The sequence below is a fragment of the Pteropus alecto genome, unplaced genomic scaffold (genome assembly GCF_000325575.1).
Source record: "Pteropus alecto unplaced genomic scaffold, ASM32557v1 scaffold20, whole genome shotgun sequence".
Taxonomy (NCBI): Eukaryota; Metazoa; Chordata; class Mammalia; order Chiroptera; family Pteropodidae; genus Pteropus; species Pteropus alecto.
The window spans coordinates 49491087-49505492 of NW_006436298.1; the positions used below are offsets into that span (position 1 = coordinate 49491087).

The 14406-nt window shown below is 45.7% G+C and overlaps 1 protein-coding gene across 1 annotated transcript in view; it reads left to right on the plus strand.

The window, feature by feature from the left end:
- Nucleotides 1-14406, plus strand: part of LOC102896439 (myosin-16) — a 61201-nt gene that overhangs the window by 12280 nt on the left and 34515 nt on the right. The window contains exons 12-20 of the mRNA XM_006913343.2: nucleotides 950-1120; nucleotides 2527-2709; nucleotides 4318-4444; nucleotides 5234-5292; nucleotides 6201-6288; nucleotides 6656-6773; nucleotides 7974-8094; nucleotides 11425-11561; nucleotides 12891-12972. Of these exons, the coding sequence (XP_006913405.1) occupies nucleotides 950-1120; nucleotides 2527-2709; nucleotides 4318-4444; nucleotides 5234-5292; nucleotides 6201-6288; nucleotides 6656-6773; nucleotides 7974-8094; nucleotides 11425-11561; nucleotides 12891-12972 (1086 nt within the window). The remainder of the gene's footprint in view (nucleotides 1-949; nucleotides 1121-2526; nucleotides 2710-4317; nucleotides 4445-5233; nucleotides 5293-6200; nucleotides 6289-6655; nucleotides 6774-7973; nucleotides 8095-11424; nucleotides 11562-12890; nucleotides 12973-14406) is intronic.

The following is a 14406-nucleotide window of genomic DNA, read 5'->3' on the forward strand; positions in this document are numbered from 1 at the left end:
ACCGCCAGCTGACCTAAAAAAAAAAAAAAAAAAAAAAAAAAACAGCTAAGCCCGATTTCTTTAGGCGCTAAAAGGCTAATTTGGCTACTGTCTATAATAAAATCATTTCATTTAAAAAGATGGGAGGATCCTTAAAGAGAATTTCCAAACTGTGCTCCCTGGAGTCCTGGGCAGCGATTGATGGCTAGCAGGGATGGGATTAGGGAAGAAGAAGGACAGATACCCTGTGCCAACAGCAGAGTGTGTACAATGGAAAAATAGGGGTTATATCTCAGATCGGCCATTTCCAAGATGTGTGTGCCTCTGTTTCCCCATGTATACTCAGGAACACTAATAATTCTTGCCTCGTAAAGTTTCTGAGCAGATGTAGCTTAGCCCAGGGTCTGATGCATGCATATGCTCCACGAATGTTACATTGCAATTTCAATGGCACCTCTACTTAAACTTATTTTTCATATGAGGCTTCTTCATGGGATTTCATTAGGAAAAAATGTAGTCTCTAACTTTTAAAAAGAGGAACTTATAAACCCCTCAGACCCCTTCATCTTACAGATGACGGTGAGAAAAACCACACAGAGCAAAGACACAACAGGGCTCAGATCCATAAACATCTCAAATAATTTCCATGCCTGAAAAGAAAACAGTTTTTTCGGTAACCACGCAGGATCAGAGTCTGGCTGCCTGGGATTCAGGTCCCAGCATCAGTACTGTGTGGCCAGGAGCATGTGCTCAAGCTGCTCTGTCTTTGCAAGGAGAGTAATGAAGAATGGCTTCTCACAGGGGTGATGGGGGCACTGAAGCGGTGGTCACTGTTAAGGCATTTGGGGCAGTGGCTGACACATGTTGGCCCTTGACAAATTTTAGCTCTGTTAGTGGCTCATCACTTGCTCTTAGGAAATGCTCTGTTTGTGTCTGAGCTGAGACCACTCTTTCTGTCCTCCTACCATAGTTCAACAGCTTCGAACAGCTGTGTATCAACTTCACCAACGAGAAACTGCAGCAGTTTTTCAACCACCATATGTTCGTGCTGGAGCAGGAGGAGTACAAGAGGGAAGGCATTGAATGGGTCTTCATAGACTTTGGCCTTGACCTGCAGGCCTGCATTGACCTCCTGGAAAAGGTAGCCTGCTTCTCAAATGAGGGGCTTGGAGAGAGACTGGGGCCCTGACCACGACACTCTTCAAGAGGGGATTTTGCTGGGGCCTGCAGGGAGGTGGCACCTGGATCCGGGCCAGTCAGCAACACTGCTGATGACCTTGGTTGGTCTGACCTCTAGCTTCTTCTCTACAAAATGGGTACAACAATGACTACAGTGACCACACTTAGTTGGGCTACTGTATGCCTTAACTCACTGGATCATCACAAGCTACCACATGCAGAGGGTAATTTATTATAACCATTCCATAGATGGGAACATTGAGACACAGCAACGAGAGGTCACTTCAAGATCATATAACCTATGAGTGGCAGAGTCAAGCTTTAACCCAGACAATCTAATAATCTGCCCTATAATCACACCATAGGGATGTTTTAGCCAATGGCCTAGTTTAAGGATAGATATTTTTTGATTAAATGCAGAAAAGGAGTAGAAAAGGACATTAACAGGACAGATGACCAAATCTGAGCAAAGTTTGTTTATAGTAGTATATCAATGTTAATCTCCTGGTTTTCATTATTGTACAGAGGTTATGTCAACATTAAGAGAAATTGGATCAATGGTATTTAGGAATGCTTTGCATTATTTTTGCAAGCCTGACATTACAACAAAATGAAAAGTTCAAAAATTTTTTTAAAAACATATCTTGTCTCTGAGGCTCATCCTTGGGCCCATCACAGAAAATTTATGATCAAGACAGCCAGGGCTCTTGGATGTGGGCCTAACTTTAACCCTGCAGGAAAACAGAATCTCCAAAATCAGGCTGCATGCAAGATCCGCCCAACCCCCAACACCTACAAATACCTCCCTGTCCAGAAGTCACAGAGCCTGGAGTGCCCTCATGCTTGAGCTTTGGGGTTAAGCAATACCCTCTTCCAGAAGTCTTCTTTAAAAATCCAGACCCTCCACAGATGAAGAATATTAATTCACTAACAGCATTTATGAAGTCCCCCTTTTGCGTGTGTGAGAAGAGACCTAGAACAACATGAGGCCATTGGGTAGTCAGGAATGTAATTGAAGGAGAGGAGCAGATAAAAGAGAAGTACTCATGGCAAGGTCAATTGTCATTGATTTCAACATTTTTCTGAGGGCCAACTGTGCCTGGCACCACTGTTTGGATGGGGTTAACATTTAGGGAGATATCTACCCCCTTCAGACTTCAGACTTCCCTTCTGTTGGACTTGAATTCTAGGCTCTTTCAAGTCTAAATGGCCACAGCATTCAAAGACCAGACCATGGAGCAACCAGGCACCATACCCAGAGTTCTGCTTCCTGGCTGGCCACATGGGCGAGTGAGGCACCCCTCCCACACCAGAGTGTCCCCTATGGGATCCTGTAGGCCGCTCTAATGCCATTCTCTTCTCTTGTAGCCCATGGGCATTTTCTCCATCTTGGAAGAACAGTGCGTCTTCCCCAAGGCCACCGATGCCACATTCAAAGCAGCCCTGTATGACAACCATCTGGGCAAGTCCAGCAACTTCCTCAAACCAAAGGGAGGAGGCAAGGGCAAGGGTCCTGAGGCCCACTTTGAGCTCATCCACTATGCAGGCACCGTGAGTACCACCTCTGCACCCCCAGTGGCCACCTGCTGGCTGCCGTTCCCTCCCGCTATTATAGATCCATCCTAACACAACCTTCCAGAGGTTAACTAGTACAGCCATGATATAACAGGGTAATCAGCTCATTAAAATGAACTCCGGCTTATACTTTTTCATCAGTTCTCCATGTGAGAATTCAAAAGCAATCTAGCCAAGGATGCCTGTTAGAGAAAACCAGCAATTTGTGCCCTCAGACCTACCATGGTCACACCATTGTCTACGACATTCAGTTTGACAGATGAACTTTGATCTGGTCAGAAATGAAAACTCTTGCAAAAAAATTTTTCATGATCCCATTAATTATTTCCTAGGCGATTAACTTATTCCTATGACAGTTTGTGGCTGCCAAACCAAATCTATAGAGTGGCGTGGATTTTTCATTCATGGTAAACTCAGTCCTTGGGGAAGGGGCAAATTAAGTGCAGCCAAGACTCAGATTCTATTTGAGTGATTGATAGGGAAGACAACATTTGTCCAGCCAGCTTATAAGAATGTGTTTGGCTTCCTTGGGATTTCAGTATTGCCATAAATGTCAATGTTCCTGTTATCACCAGAGTTTGGGTTTAACTACAGAGCAACAGAAGCCTTAACAGAGCCATCACTAAAGTGGCTGTTGGGTCTAAAGTTTTATGATCTCATCAACCTTAACAATGCCAATTACTCACAAAAGTTATTGTACCAATACCTAGAGCAAACAGCAGGCTTGGGGCCCAATTGCAGTGCTCAACCTCACCTCCCATACTGAAATGAGAATAGCTCCATATTTATAGCAATGAAATAGTCAAAGTCAAATGGGGGCTCTGAACTTCAAAGAAGGCTCTAAAGTAAGGCCCAGAGATGACAAACATCTATCTGTATAGGAGATGGAAAACCCAAAGGTTTGGGCTTCTCAACTGCTCCCACAGTGTGTGCTCAATGGAAGGATCTGAAAGGCTCCTTCCTCTTTGCCTCCTTAGCTGGGGCCATGTGGCACAATGAGAAACAGAAATTTGTGGGTGTCCAATTACCTGGACATATGAAGCCCCTAGTTCTGGATGGATAGAACACCCGCTTCCACCAGGCAATGGCCCAGGGGATGTGTGCTCCTTAGCAAGGAGAGACCAAATGTCCTTGTAGGGAGTTCTTTATGTAGCTCAGGAGTCCATTGGTCAAGGCCAGTCACTGACAGCAAGGACTAAGCCTGGAAGATCAGCCTACTTGTGTAGAAGAAGACCCGGAGGTCAGGGAGGCTCAGTGTGGCCAGCAATGAAGATATGCAAGAGAAGATCACAGCCTGGCATAGTAGCTGGGGAGTCCTGGTTTGTGGGCAAAGCCCAGAGGCAGGATATCCTAGGTGGGAAGGTTACAAATGCTTAAGAAAACAGAGGATGGGGACTCTGCCTAGGGAATCCGTAGGACTCAGGGGCATCGCAGGACTCCAGGGAAGTCAGCAGGACAAAAATGGAAGCACCAGGAGATGGGAGATTGGTCCTAGAAACTGAGAGCAGGTAGAGCTATAAGTAGAGATTTTGGTTGTGGTAGGCTGGGCCCAAAATGTAACCACTGGCATCTGTCTTGCTCCAGGTGGGTTACAACATCACTGGCTGGCTGGAGAAGAACAAAGACCCCCTGAATGAAACAGTGGTGGGTTTGTTCCAGAAATCGACTCTGGGGATCCTGGCCCTTCTCTTCAAAGAAGAGGAGGCTCCAAGTATGGCTGACCCCTTGTTGTGTCCAGTCTCCGTGTGCTAATGCCCTTTAATGGCCAAAATGGAAAGAAAGCAAAAGAGCTTTTTTATTCAACTCTTGTTGAATGAATGACTTAATGAATTATGAATGAATTAATGAATGTCATGATTTGACAAGGTACTTGAGGCAGGCCATGGAGGATACTGCAGTAGAGGGGTATAGTGCATCTTGGGAGCTCCTGAATAATCATTGGTCCCATATCACCTCTAGGTGTAACAATACTATTTTCGAAAAGTTGACACCCAAAAGTTCTGTGCTTATTCTCCACTCCCTGCTTTCCTCCATCTGAGGCAAATGCCAAGCCCAGCCCTGCCTCCACCCAGTCGAGCTCATGTGTCTCATAGGAGAACACCCTAGGTGGGAGCTGCTCAATGGAGCTGCCACTCAGCAGAGCAAGAACTGCAAGTCTCCTTTGGCTCAGAGACATTTTTACCACTAACACGCAATTCCATAAAATGGTCTGAGGGCTCTTCCTTTTCCCTAAGCAATGGGAGCAGTTTGTCACCTTGTGCCAGCACTGAATCACAAAGAGCTACACACTCTCCAGGGAACACAGCAATTAAGCCACAGTCAGCCCATTCACCCACTCCCCAGTAGATCTCATTTTTCTAGTAGAAGGGCTCTACCTCAACTAACCCCCCAAAAGTCTTTTTAAAACCAGAGAATGAATGTCCTTGAGACAGAGCACTTGATGGGTCTGCCTGCCCCCTATCCTGGGTGCTAATGTGAAATATGCTTGTCTCTTCCTCAGCTGCAAGCAAGAAGCAGAAGAGAGGGTCCTCCTTCATGACAGTCTCCAACTTCTACAGGGTGAGGAGGGGCTGCCCCACGGGCCACCTTGCATCCAATTCTCCCTTTCAATGATATGGTAGTCTAGCTGCCACCTCAGATCCAAAAAATGATTTCACTTCTATGCCTATAATTGCCTCTTTCATTCAAGGAGTCTATTTCCTTCTGAAAGGATCACAGATCCACAGGACCCCAGGGTAGAAAAGACCCTTAGAGATGGTCCAGTCCAATTGCTTTGTTTCAGAGAATGATGGGACTTGTCCAGCATGAAAATGGAAATATCAATGCCTAAGATCTTGTTCTCTAGAGTTGTCTGACAACAGGTCTGGGCTGTTCTCAACTTCCACAAAGTCTGGGCTTTACTGGAAACATGTTTCAAAATACAGAAGTACAGCCAATGGGAAGATGTTGCACAAAGAAAGATTCAGATACTTCCCAAGGATCCAGCTGTCCTAAGGCAGAGTCACCTCATTAGAGGTATCCAAGCAGAGGAGGAGGGGGCTGTTCAGTAGAGAGGATAACAATGGACAGGGGTTTGTGCACACAGGCACTACAGTTCTAGTTTGTACTTCTAGTACAAACATTCTACAGTGATCCAGCACTGAATCAGAAGGAGCCCTGTTTTTTGTAAGCCATGTCACCTTGGCAAGTCACTGAACCTTTGAGAGCAATGCTATCCAACAAAACTTTTCACGAGGACAGAAATGTTCTCTTCCTCCCAATGGCAGCCACTGTTGAATATGGTAGCCACTAGCCATATGAGGCTAGTAAATACTTAAAAAGTGGCTGTTGTGACTGAAAAATCGAATTTGAATTTGAATTTGAATTTAATTAATTAAACTCTAAATAAATACCTCTCCTGAGTTTGGATGTCCTGCAACACCAATATCAAACTTTATTCACATTTTTTTCCTTTTCCCCATCTCCAGGAGCAGTTGAACAAGCTGATGACCACCCTCCACAGCACTGCCCCTCATTTTGTCCGCTGTATTGTCCCCAATGAGTTCAAGCAATCAGGTACATCATGGGAACATGTCTCCCTGCTGGAAGTCTTCAGGATCTATGAAGTTGGTGTTTGTTCCTAACAAAGTCCACTTTCAATCACCAGGGATAATTGGAGCAAAATGGGTCATGACAGAATAACCAACAATGGATCGTCTAAGAATTGCATTCTAGTTGCTTTGTACAGCGGAGTGGTGCCCATCTAGCTAGAAGTCACACTCATGAGAGCCTTTGGGTCTTGGCTAAATTGCGAGAGACCAAGGATTCCTGGGCACTAATGGGAGAAGACATAGATACTCAGTTCAGCCTCCTTGAGTGGCAAGAAATGGCCTGTCCCACAACAGGATAGTGACTCCCTGTTCTGTGTCCTCCCTCTTGGCAGGTGTGGTAGATGCCCACCTGATCATGCACCAGCTGGCTTGCAACGGAGTCCTGGAAGGCATCCGTATTTGCAGGAAGGGCTTCCCAAACAGGCTGCAATACCCAGAGTTCAAACAGAGGTGAGTAGTATCTTCCTGATACCTTGAATACACTTCTCAGTTTCCAGGGATTGACTATTGATAAATATAGTCCCATTGTAGCAGAAACTATGGGTATGATGCTGAATACTGCCTCACCGTCACTACCTCAGTACACACTGGCCCAACTTTTAATTGCCAGCACCTGCATTTCTTTGCCGGAGGGCTTTCACTGGTTGCTAGAGCCTGCTTTGCTACTTGGCAGGCTGAAAGTATCAGGAATTAATGCCTCCCCAGGAGCAGACCTCAACTAATGACTAAGGACAGTTGGCATATAAATATTTCAGCTCCCGCACTCTTCTGGTGGGCTAACTCTGAGGCCTGTTCTATACTACTTCTCAAACAGCAACATGCTGATGTTTAACAAGCTCTTCAGTTAAAAAAAAAAAAAAGGAAAGCCCTGATCTGTAGTGTCTGCCTATTTCTATGATGTAAATAATCCCACCATGGCTGATTCAGAGCTACCAATATGGCATCATTGAATGTGGGGTTCAGAAAAGATGTGCATAATTGCCTCTTGTGAGCCAGTGGGAGCCAGTTCCAGCACACCACTTCTCCCAAGTGGCCCCAGCAGGATTAAGACCCAGTTGCCTGTTGTGATAACTGGCTTGATGACATGCCTCTTATTGGCTTCCTGCCCCACTTCCCAACTCTGCCATCTCCCAGATAAACTAACTGCACTTGAATCCTGGTCTCAAGGTTTTCTTCTGGAGGAACCCAAACTAAGACCCCATCTTAGGGATTATTTTACTTCTAACCTCCCCCTACTTGCTAGAACCTGTGGCTACAGATTGACAGAGTAGGAAGGGTCACCTGAGATCATCTTATCCAAGCCGTGTAAAGTCTCTAATGGAGGAAGGACTTGTCCAAGATCACAAAGGGGGCTGCTGGCAGATCAGGGAAAGAAGCTGTTCTCTCATGCTTGGAAGACAAGATCAGTAAAGAAAAATTTTGGTGCCTTCATTTCTAGGAAAACCTCCTCGCTGAACCCCTAACCCACATTGACATTCATTTACCAAAGTCTCCTGTCAGTCCCATCCCTCTGCCTGCTGTGGCATCTGTAAAACAAGTCTATTTCCTAACTGGAGGGCCATGTCACATATCAAGGGATAACTATATGAACATGCTTTCATGCTGCCAGCTTGGGGATGACAATAACTGTTGTCATCCCTCTCCCCACAGGTACCAAGTGCTGAACCCCAACGTGATTCCTCAGGGGTTTGTAGACAACAAGAAGGCCTCAGAGCTGCTGCTTGGGTCCATTGATCTGGATGTGAATGAATACAAAATTGGACATACCAAGGTAAGGTCTTCCAGTGGTGCTCCCTCCCTGCATTGCTCAGCCTTGTCTTAAGAAGGTAGACTTCAGGTGCGAATTCCAGCTCTGCTCTTGGCCAATTGCCTGCCTTTGGCAATCTTCTCAGCTAATGAGAGCCTCAGTTTCCTCCTCTAAAAAATTAGGGCTCATAAGTCCAGTCTCATGGGATTTGGGGGTAATTAGCAATAACATACGTGAAAATCCAGCTCAGACAGAGTGGTACTCAATAAATGGTAGGATAGTTCTTAGGATTGTAAGAGCCCCAGATTTCTAAGAATAAAAGGAGCCAATCAGAATCAAGGTCCCGGATTTGACCAGGGCATAGCAATACATGTGGTTGGGGTCTTCAGGTTAAGCATCATAATTCCAGCCCACCCACACCAAGAGCCCAGTCCTGAGCTGGCAGGTAAGTCAGGATTGACTAAGATGGAGCAGCCACCTGATCCTGACCCACAGGGCCTAGGCTGCTCTTTGTCTGTCTCACTTCCTGGCCCTACAGAGTCCTGTCAGGATTGTAAGCACTGAACAGGCTGACAGTGTGAGGTGTCCATCTATAGCTACCCAACCAGACTGCACCCCAACATGACAGCTAGGGTAACACAGGAGGAGCACTGGCTTTGCAGTCAGGAGTGTCAAGTTCAAAGCCTAAAGCAGGTCACTTGCCTCTCCAGTTCTCATGAGATACAAGGCAGACACAGCTTCTCCACAGGCCTGATGTGGCCCAACGCATGTGGAAGCTCCAGCTTTCATGTGCATCCAACACAACTGGTTGCTAGGCATAAGCTCATGGAGTGCCTCCTATGTGTCAGGCATGGTTCTTAGCTCTCGGTTATACCTATGAACAGGACAGGTGACCCTAACTCCCCGGAGCTTACTTTGTAGCAGCGGGTATCAGCAGAATTGTAACACCACTCTAGAATGCCAGAACTCTTGGCTTTGGCCTCCTTCATAATTAATATGTGCTAGATATAGCTAAACTGGCTTAGAAGAATATTTCAGGTTTGTCACAGCATTATTGAATACTCGAGCTGGAAAGAACCTCAGAGACCAGCTCTTTCCCCCGCCCCACCATTGACAAGTGGGAAAGTTAAGAAAGCCTAGAAGGGGGATGGAGGTGACATGCCCAATTTATTGAATTAGGTGGGACAGAGCAGACCTCAGGGGTTATGACCACTGGTGATGTGGCCTGGGAAAATAGGGCTAATATCCCCAGTATGACACAGTCTGACACAGCTACCACCTGGGCAAACAGATGCTTCCTGCTGTTATTAAAGGGTTGCATTGGACACCTCAAGTCCAAGTAAAGGGCTGGGGCTGCTGGGGACAGCTTTACTCCCTGAGGACCATGCAGGCTCTGGTGGCTGGGGCAGAACAGAGAACAGGGTGATTCTGCCTATAGACTATGTCCTTATCCCTGGTGTTGGCTCATGTGGGCCCCACCCCAACCCCAGCAATATGCTTACCTCTACTTGTCCTCAAAGACCAAACCTCAATGCCAGTTGATTTAAAATTGCAAATATTTTACCGCATGATGACTAGCTCTCTGGGATTGGATGGGGCAGGGGCGGGGGAGCAGGGGATAGGAATATTCTTTTCCATTTTTTTCCTGTCAGTGTCCATAGCATCCACATAAAGGATTTAATTGGGGGCTCCCATATGTAGACTCCCAAACTCTCAGAGCTGGGAAGGCTCAGGGTCCTGTACTCTCACTGGACAGGAGGAGGTTCAGGCTCCCCAAAGGAGAGTGACTTGACCAAGGTCACATGCACATCCAAGGCAGGCTGAAGCTAGATGCAGGTCACCCAGCTCTTCTATCCTTCTAAAGTTTCTATCATGTCCTATTAGAAGCCTATAAAAAGATATTACATTATGAAACACACTAATAAAGTAACCACTCATAAGCCCACCTAAAAACCCAGAACTTAATCTTTGCATCTCTTTTCTCTTCTTCCCACCTCCAGCAGTAACCCTTATCTTTTTGTAAATAGTTTTATTACATACATATATGGCCCCAGGTTTTACCTGGTTTGAGCTTCATGGAAGTATCATACTTGCTATAATCTTCTGTGACATGGTTTTATTTCTTAATCATGTTTCTAAGATTCATCCTTGTTGGTTGGTGTGTGACATCCATTCACTGTCACTGCCATATCATATTGCTTGAAATAGCCACACTACAATCACCCTTTTAATGCTACTGTGAACACCTTTGCTAACGGTCCAAAGTAGGAGTTTCTCTAGAACAAAGTTCTCAAACTTGACTGTACATTAGAATCATCTGGGGGGATTTTAAAAACACCAATACCTGAGCCCTGCTCCAGAAATTGTTTGAAATTACCCATACCCAGTCATCAGCATCTTTTGTAAGCCCTCCGGGTGGGGGTGACACAGCCAGGGTTAAGATATATGCTATTGCCTGTGTGCAAATGTCCAACTTGATGAGGGAATGCCAAACCATTTTCCCAAATTGTTGTACCAACTCATCTTCCCTTTGATCCGCATCTTTGCCAACACTTGTTTTTTCAAAAGTCCTGACAGTTACAGGTGAGGAGAGGGGTGAGTGGTATCTTGTGACCCTAGTTAGCATTTCCCTGAGGTTGGCTGTTCCTGGCTCTTTCTAACATATATTGCAAAGCTGGCTTTGTTTTCCTAGGAATGAGTCCCACTGACATACCAGGGATACCCAAAATTGTGCAAAATTGGTACAATTCTGTCTGCTTTCTAGGAAGTCAACCACCCTGAGCTGATCACTATCCCCTCTTCCAATTCCCAGATCCCTTGGGATCATGACTAGCCAAAGGCTGCTTTGCATGGTAGTAAAGAAGGAAGGCCCCTTGCCACTTTGGCTGCTGGGCAATTATCACAGCAGTGAGGATTATAACAATCTCACATTTTACTCAGAGCTTCCCAGTTTACAGAAGTAATTTTCCATCCGTTGTCTCATTTAATCCTTATAGCAACCCTCTAAAGAGTGATCAACATTCCCATTTCACAGATGAGGAACTAAGTACCTGAGATGTGAGAAGATATGTCTAAGGTGACCCAGCTAGTAAGTGCAAAGCCACGGCTGGAGCCTATAGGAGAATCCAAGGGCAAGAGGAAATAGATGCTGAGGCTGACAGTGACCCTGCTATTGGAAGTGTCCAGGCTAGGGCCAGCTGTTTCTGAGGGGCCTCAAACACCTGCACCAGACTTAGTCTCTTCACTCTTAAGAATACTTTTGAACTTCTAGTGCTTCGATTTTAAGCCCCACTTCCAAGTGGCTGCCATTGGTGACAGTTGGGCTATTTTCAGATAAATGTGTCTTTCCCCCAGGTGTTCTTCCGAGCAGGCATCCTGGCCAAGCTTGAGGACATGCGGGATGAGCGTCTGGCTAAGATCATGACGATGTTACAGTGTCGGCTCCGGGGTTTCCTCATGAGGGTTGAGTTCAAGAAGATGCTGGAACGAAGGTAGCACACAAAAATACCAATGGGGCAGGACCACTGAAGTCACACATGTTTACTCAGAATGACCAGAGCCCTGCAATACACATAGTGATCAGCTCCAATAGTGAAATGGTGCAATGAGATGAGGGGACAATGTCTTTGCTGTCCCAAAGAACCCTGCTTGGGGCCTGTATTAGTTTCCTAGGGCTGCTATAACAAAGCACCACAAACTGTGTGCCTTAAGATATCAGAAACTTATTATCTCACTGTCCTGGAGGCCAACAGTCTGAAATCAAGATGTCGGCAGTCCATGCTCCCTCTGAAGGCTCTAAAGGATACTTTCTTGCCTCTTCCAGTTCTGGTAGCCCCAGTCTGCATCATTTCAATCTCTGCCTCTGTCTTCATGAGGCTTCCTCTTTCTATGTCTGTATCTTCACATCATCTTTCTTCTTTTTACAAAGACACCAGTCATCTTGGGTTAGGGCCCCACCCCACTCCAGTATGACCTCATACTTAAGTAATTACAATTGCAAAGAGCGTATTTCCAAATAAAGTCACATTCACAGGCACTGGAGGTTAAGACTTCAGCATGATTTTTGGAAGGGGACACAATTCAACTCATAACAGGGACCTAAAATAAACCCTTCTTTCTACAGTATACAAGCCACTTTCATAGCCTTCTCCTTACTTGATCCATATGATGATTCTGTGAGAGAGATGTGAGAGGGCCAGCACACCCATTTTACAGATGTGGAAACTGAGGTCAGAGAGGTTAAGGAACTAGGCCAGGTTCATGCAGAAAGAGTCAGGATTAGAACCTAGAAATCCTCATTCTAAACCCTTGTCCTTGGAATCCTTTTTTCAGCCATCTCCCTAAAATAGTAATTAGAAAATAGCTCAGGCTGCCCTGGCTGGCCCGTGGCTAACTCTAGCTCTTTGTGGTCATAGTATTAGTAATAATAACAATGATGAATAAATAATAACAGTAATTAAGTCCTGTTATCCAGCAGCAGGCCCTCTGTGACGCATGCTAAAGGCACGGACACCAGTTAGGGGCTGAGTGGTGAGACAGAAGCCCAATCCAGCCCAGGGCTTTGGTGCACAGGAGGTCCTCAGTAAATGACAATGGAATAAAGCCACAAGAAACAAGGAGGGGTGGATTCCAAAGTCTGCAGCTGGAGAGGATTTAGTGACTAATGGGTAATTTCTGAAGAGGAAGTAGAAGGAAGGGAAATGCAGGAAGAAATGAGGGTCTGTCTCAGCCTTGTGCTGCCAAGAGGGATGGTTCCATTAGGGAGGCGAGGCCCTGACACCTGCATTTTAACCCATGCAATCCTGGATTCTCTTTTGCAGACTTGGCCTGAAAGTCATCCAGCGGAATACACGCAAGTTTCTGGAGCTGCGTTTCTGGGGCTGGTGGAAGCTGTACAACAAGGTGAGGCCTGAGGGGCCAGGCCAACTGGAACTGCTGAGGGCCTCAGCCCTGGGCAGACCAAGGTGCTCTTGGAGGTGGGAAGCTACAGGATGCTGCAGGGATGGTCTCAAAATGAGAGCCCCTTGGAGACAAAGGAGGAGTCTAGCCTTTTTCCAGACAGGGCCTAATTCCTCTTGAGAAAAATCATAGTGTGTCTTCCCATCGTTCATCTCATCTCTCAAAATAAAATACACTTATGGTGGAGAGAGCCCCCTTCCCCACAAAAGTGGGATTGGTTATCAGCACCTCATCCCTGGAGTCTGAGGCATCTTTAACTCCTTGAGTGAAGTCCCTGTCTTCAAAGCTAAAGTGACCTCAGAAAATCATGGGATCTGACATCTTCTTTCCCAGGTTCTTCTGAGACAGCCGTGACAGCAGTGTGTCCTCCAGGTAGTGGGGCTGTAATTGCCCCAAGTGGCCAGGCTGCCCTCAACCAATGCAAAAGGCCATGAACCATCCTACTGCACACAGGTCGAATTGCACTGGGTCACGGCGTCCCACCCAGGGCTCCCATTTAGGCGGAACACACCACTGGACACCAGAGGAGCCCAGATGCAGGGCTGCCACATTCTGGAGACAGAACGACTGTCTCAAGGGGCAGCCATGTGGAAGATTAGGACAGGCTCCAGGTTATCTCTAGTAGCCCTGAGCCCCCCACAACTCATACAGAAACTTCTTTCCCCTCCTGTAGGAAAGAATTTTCTAACACTCAGTGCTGACCACAAGTTTAAAGGGAGGGATAGTAAGTTCTGCGTCCTCAAAAGAGCCCCCACAAAGGCCTGAGATTGCAGAGGCTTCTAGATGAGATTTCTCAAAGTTCAGTTGTCACCGGCACTTTCTCCCACCTATTCCATGACAGATCTTTTTTCTTTACATCAACTCACTTTGAAATTTTTATTTTAAATGGAAACTTCATATCCTTAACATACTTTAATGTCATCCTAAGCAAACATTATCCATAAAATTGTGGATTTGATAAGTTCTTTTTCATTTAGAATTTTTTTCAAAATTATTTGTTATTGCTAGTAATTATTTTTAAAGTAACTATGTAACTATAGAACAATAAAGATCAAAGGGTTTCTATGCAATGCTTGACTCCATCTCACCTGCCCCCTTGGTATACATATTATCCTTTGGGAGGTCCCAGACCGACAGACAGCCTTTAAGATTCTTTGAAGCAGGACAGGAGTGGCCACAGATGATATGGAGACAGAGCCTGAAAACTTCCCTGCTCTTAACTAGAAAGTAAAGATTCACTAATTAAACATGGTAGGGCAAGGTTCTATTCCAATGAGTAAAAACATAAAATAAAAAGTCCTTCACTCTTCATATATTGACTAAGCTCTAATCTTATTTAACTAAGCCAGATAGGATGAATAAATGGTGGGGGGGGGG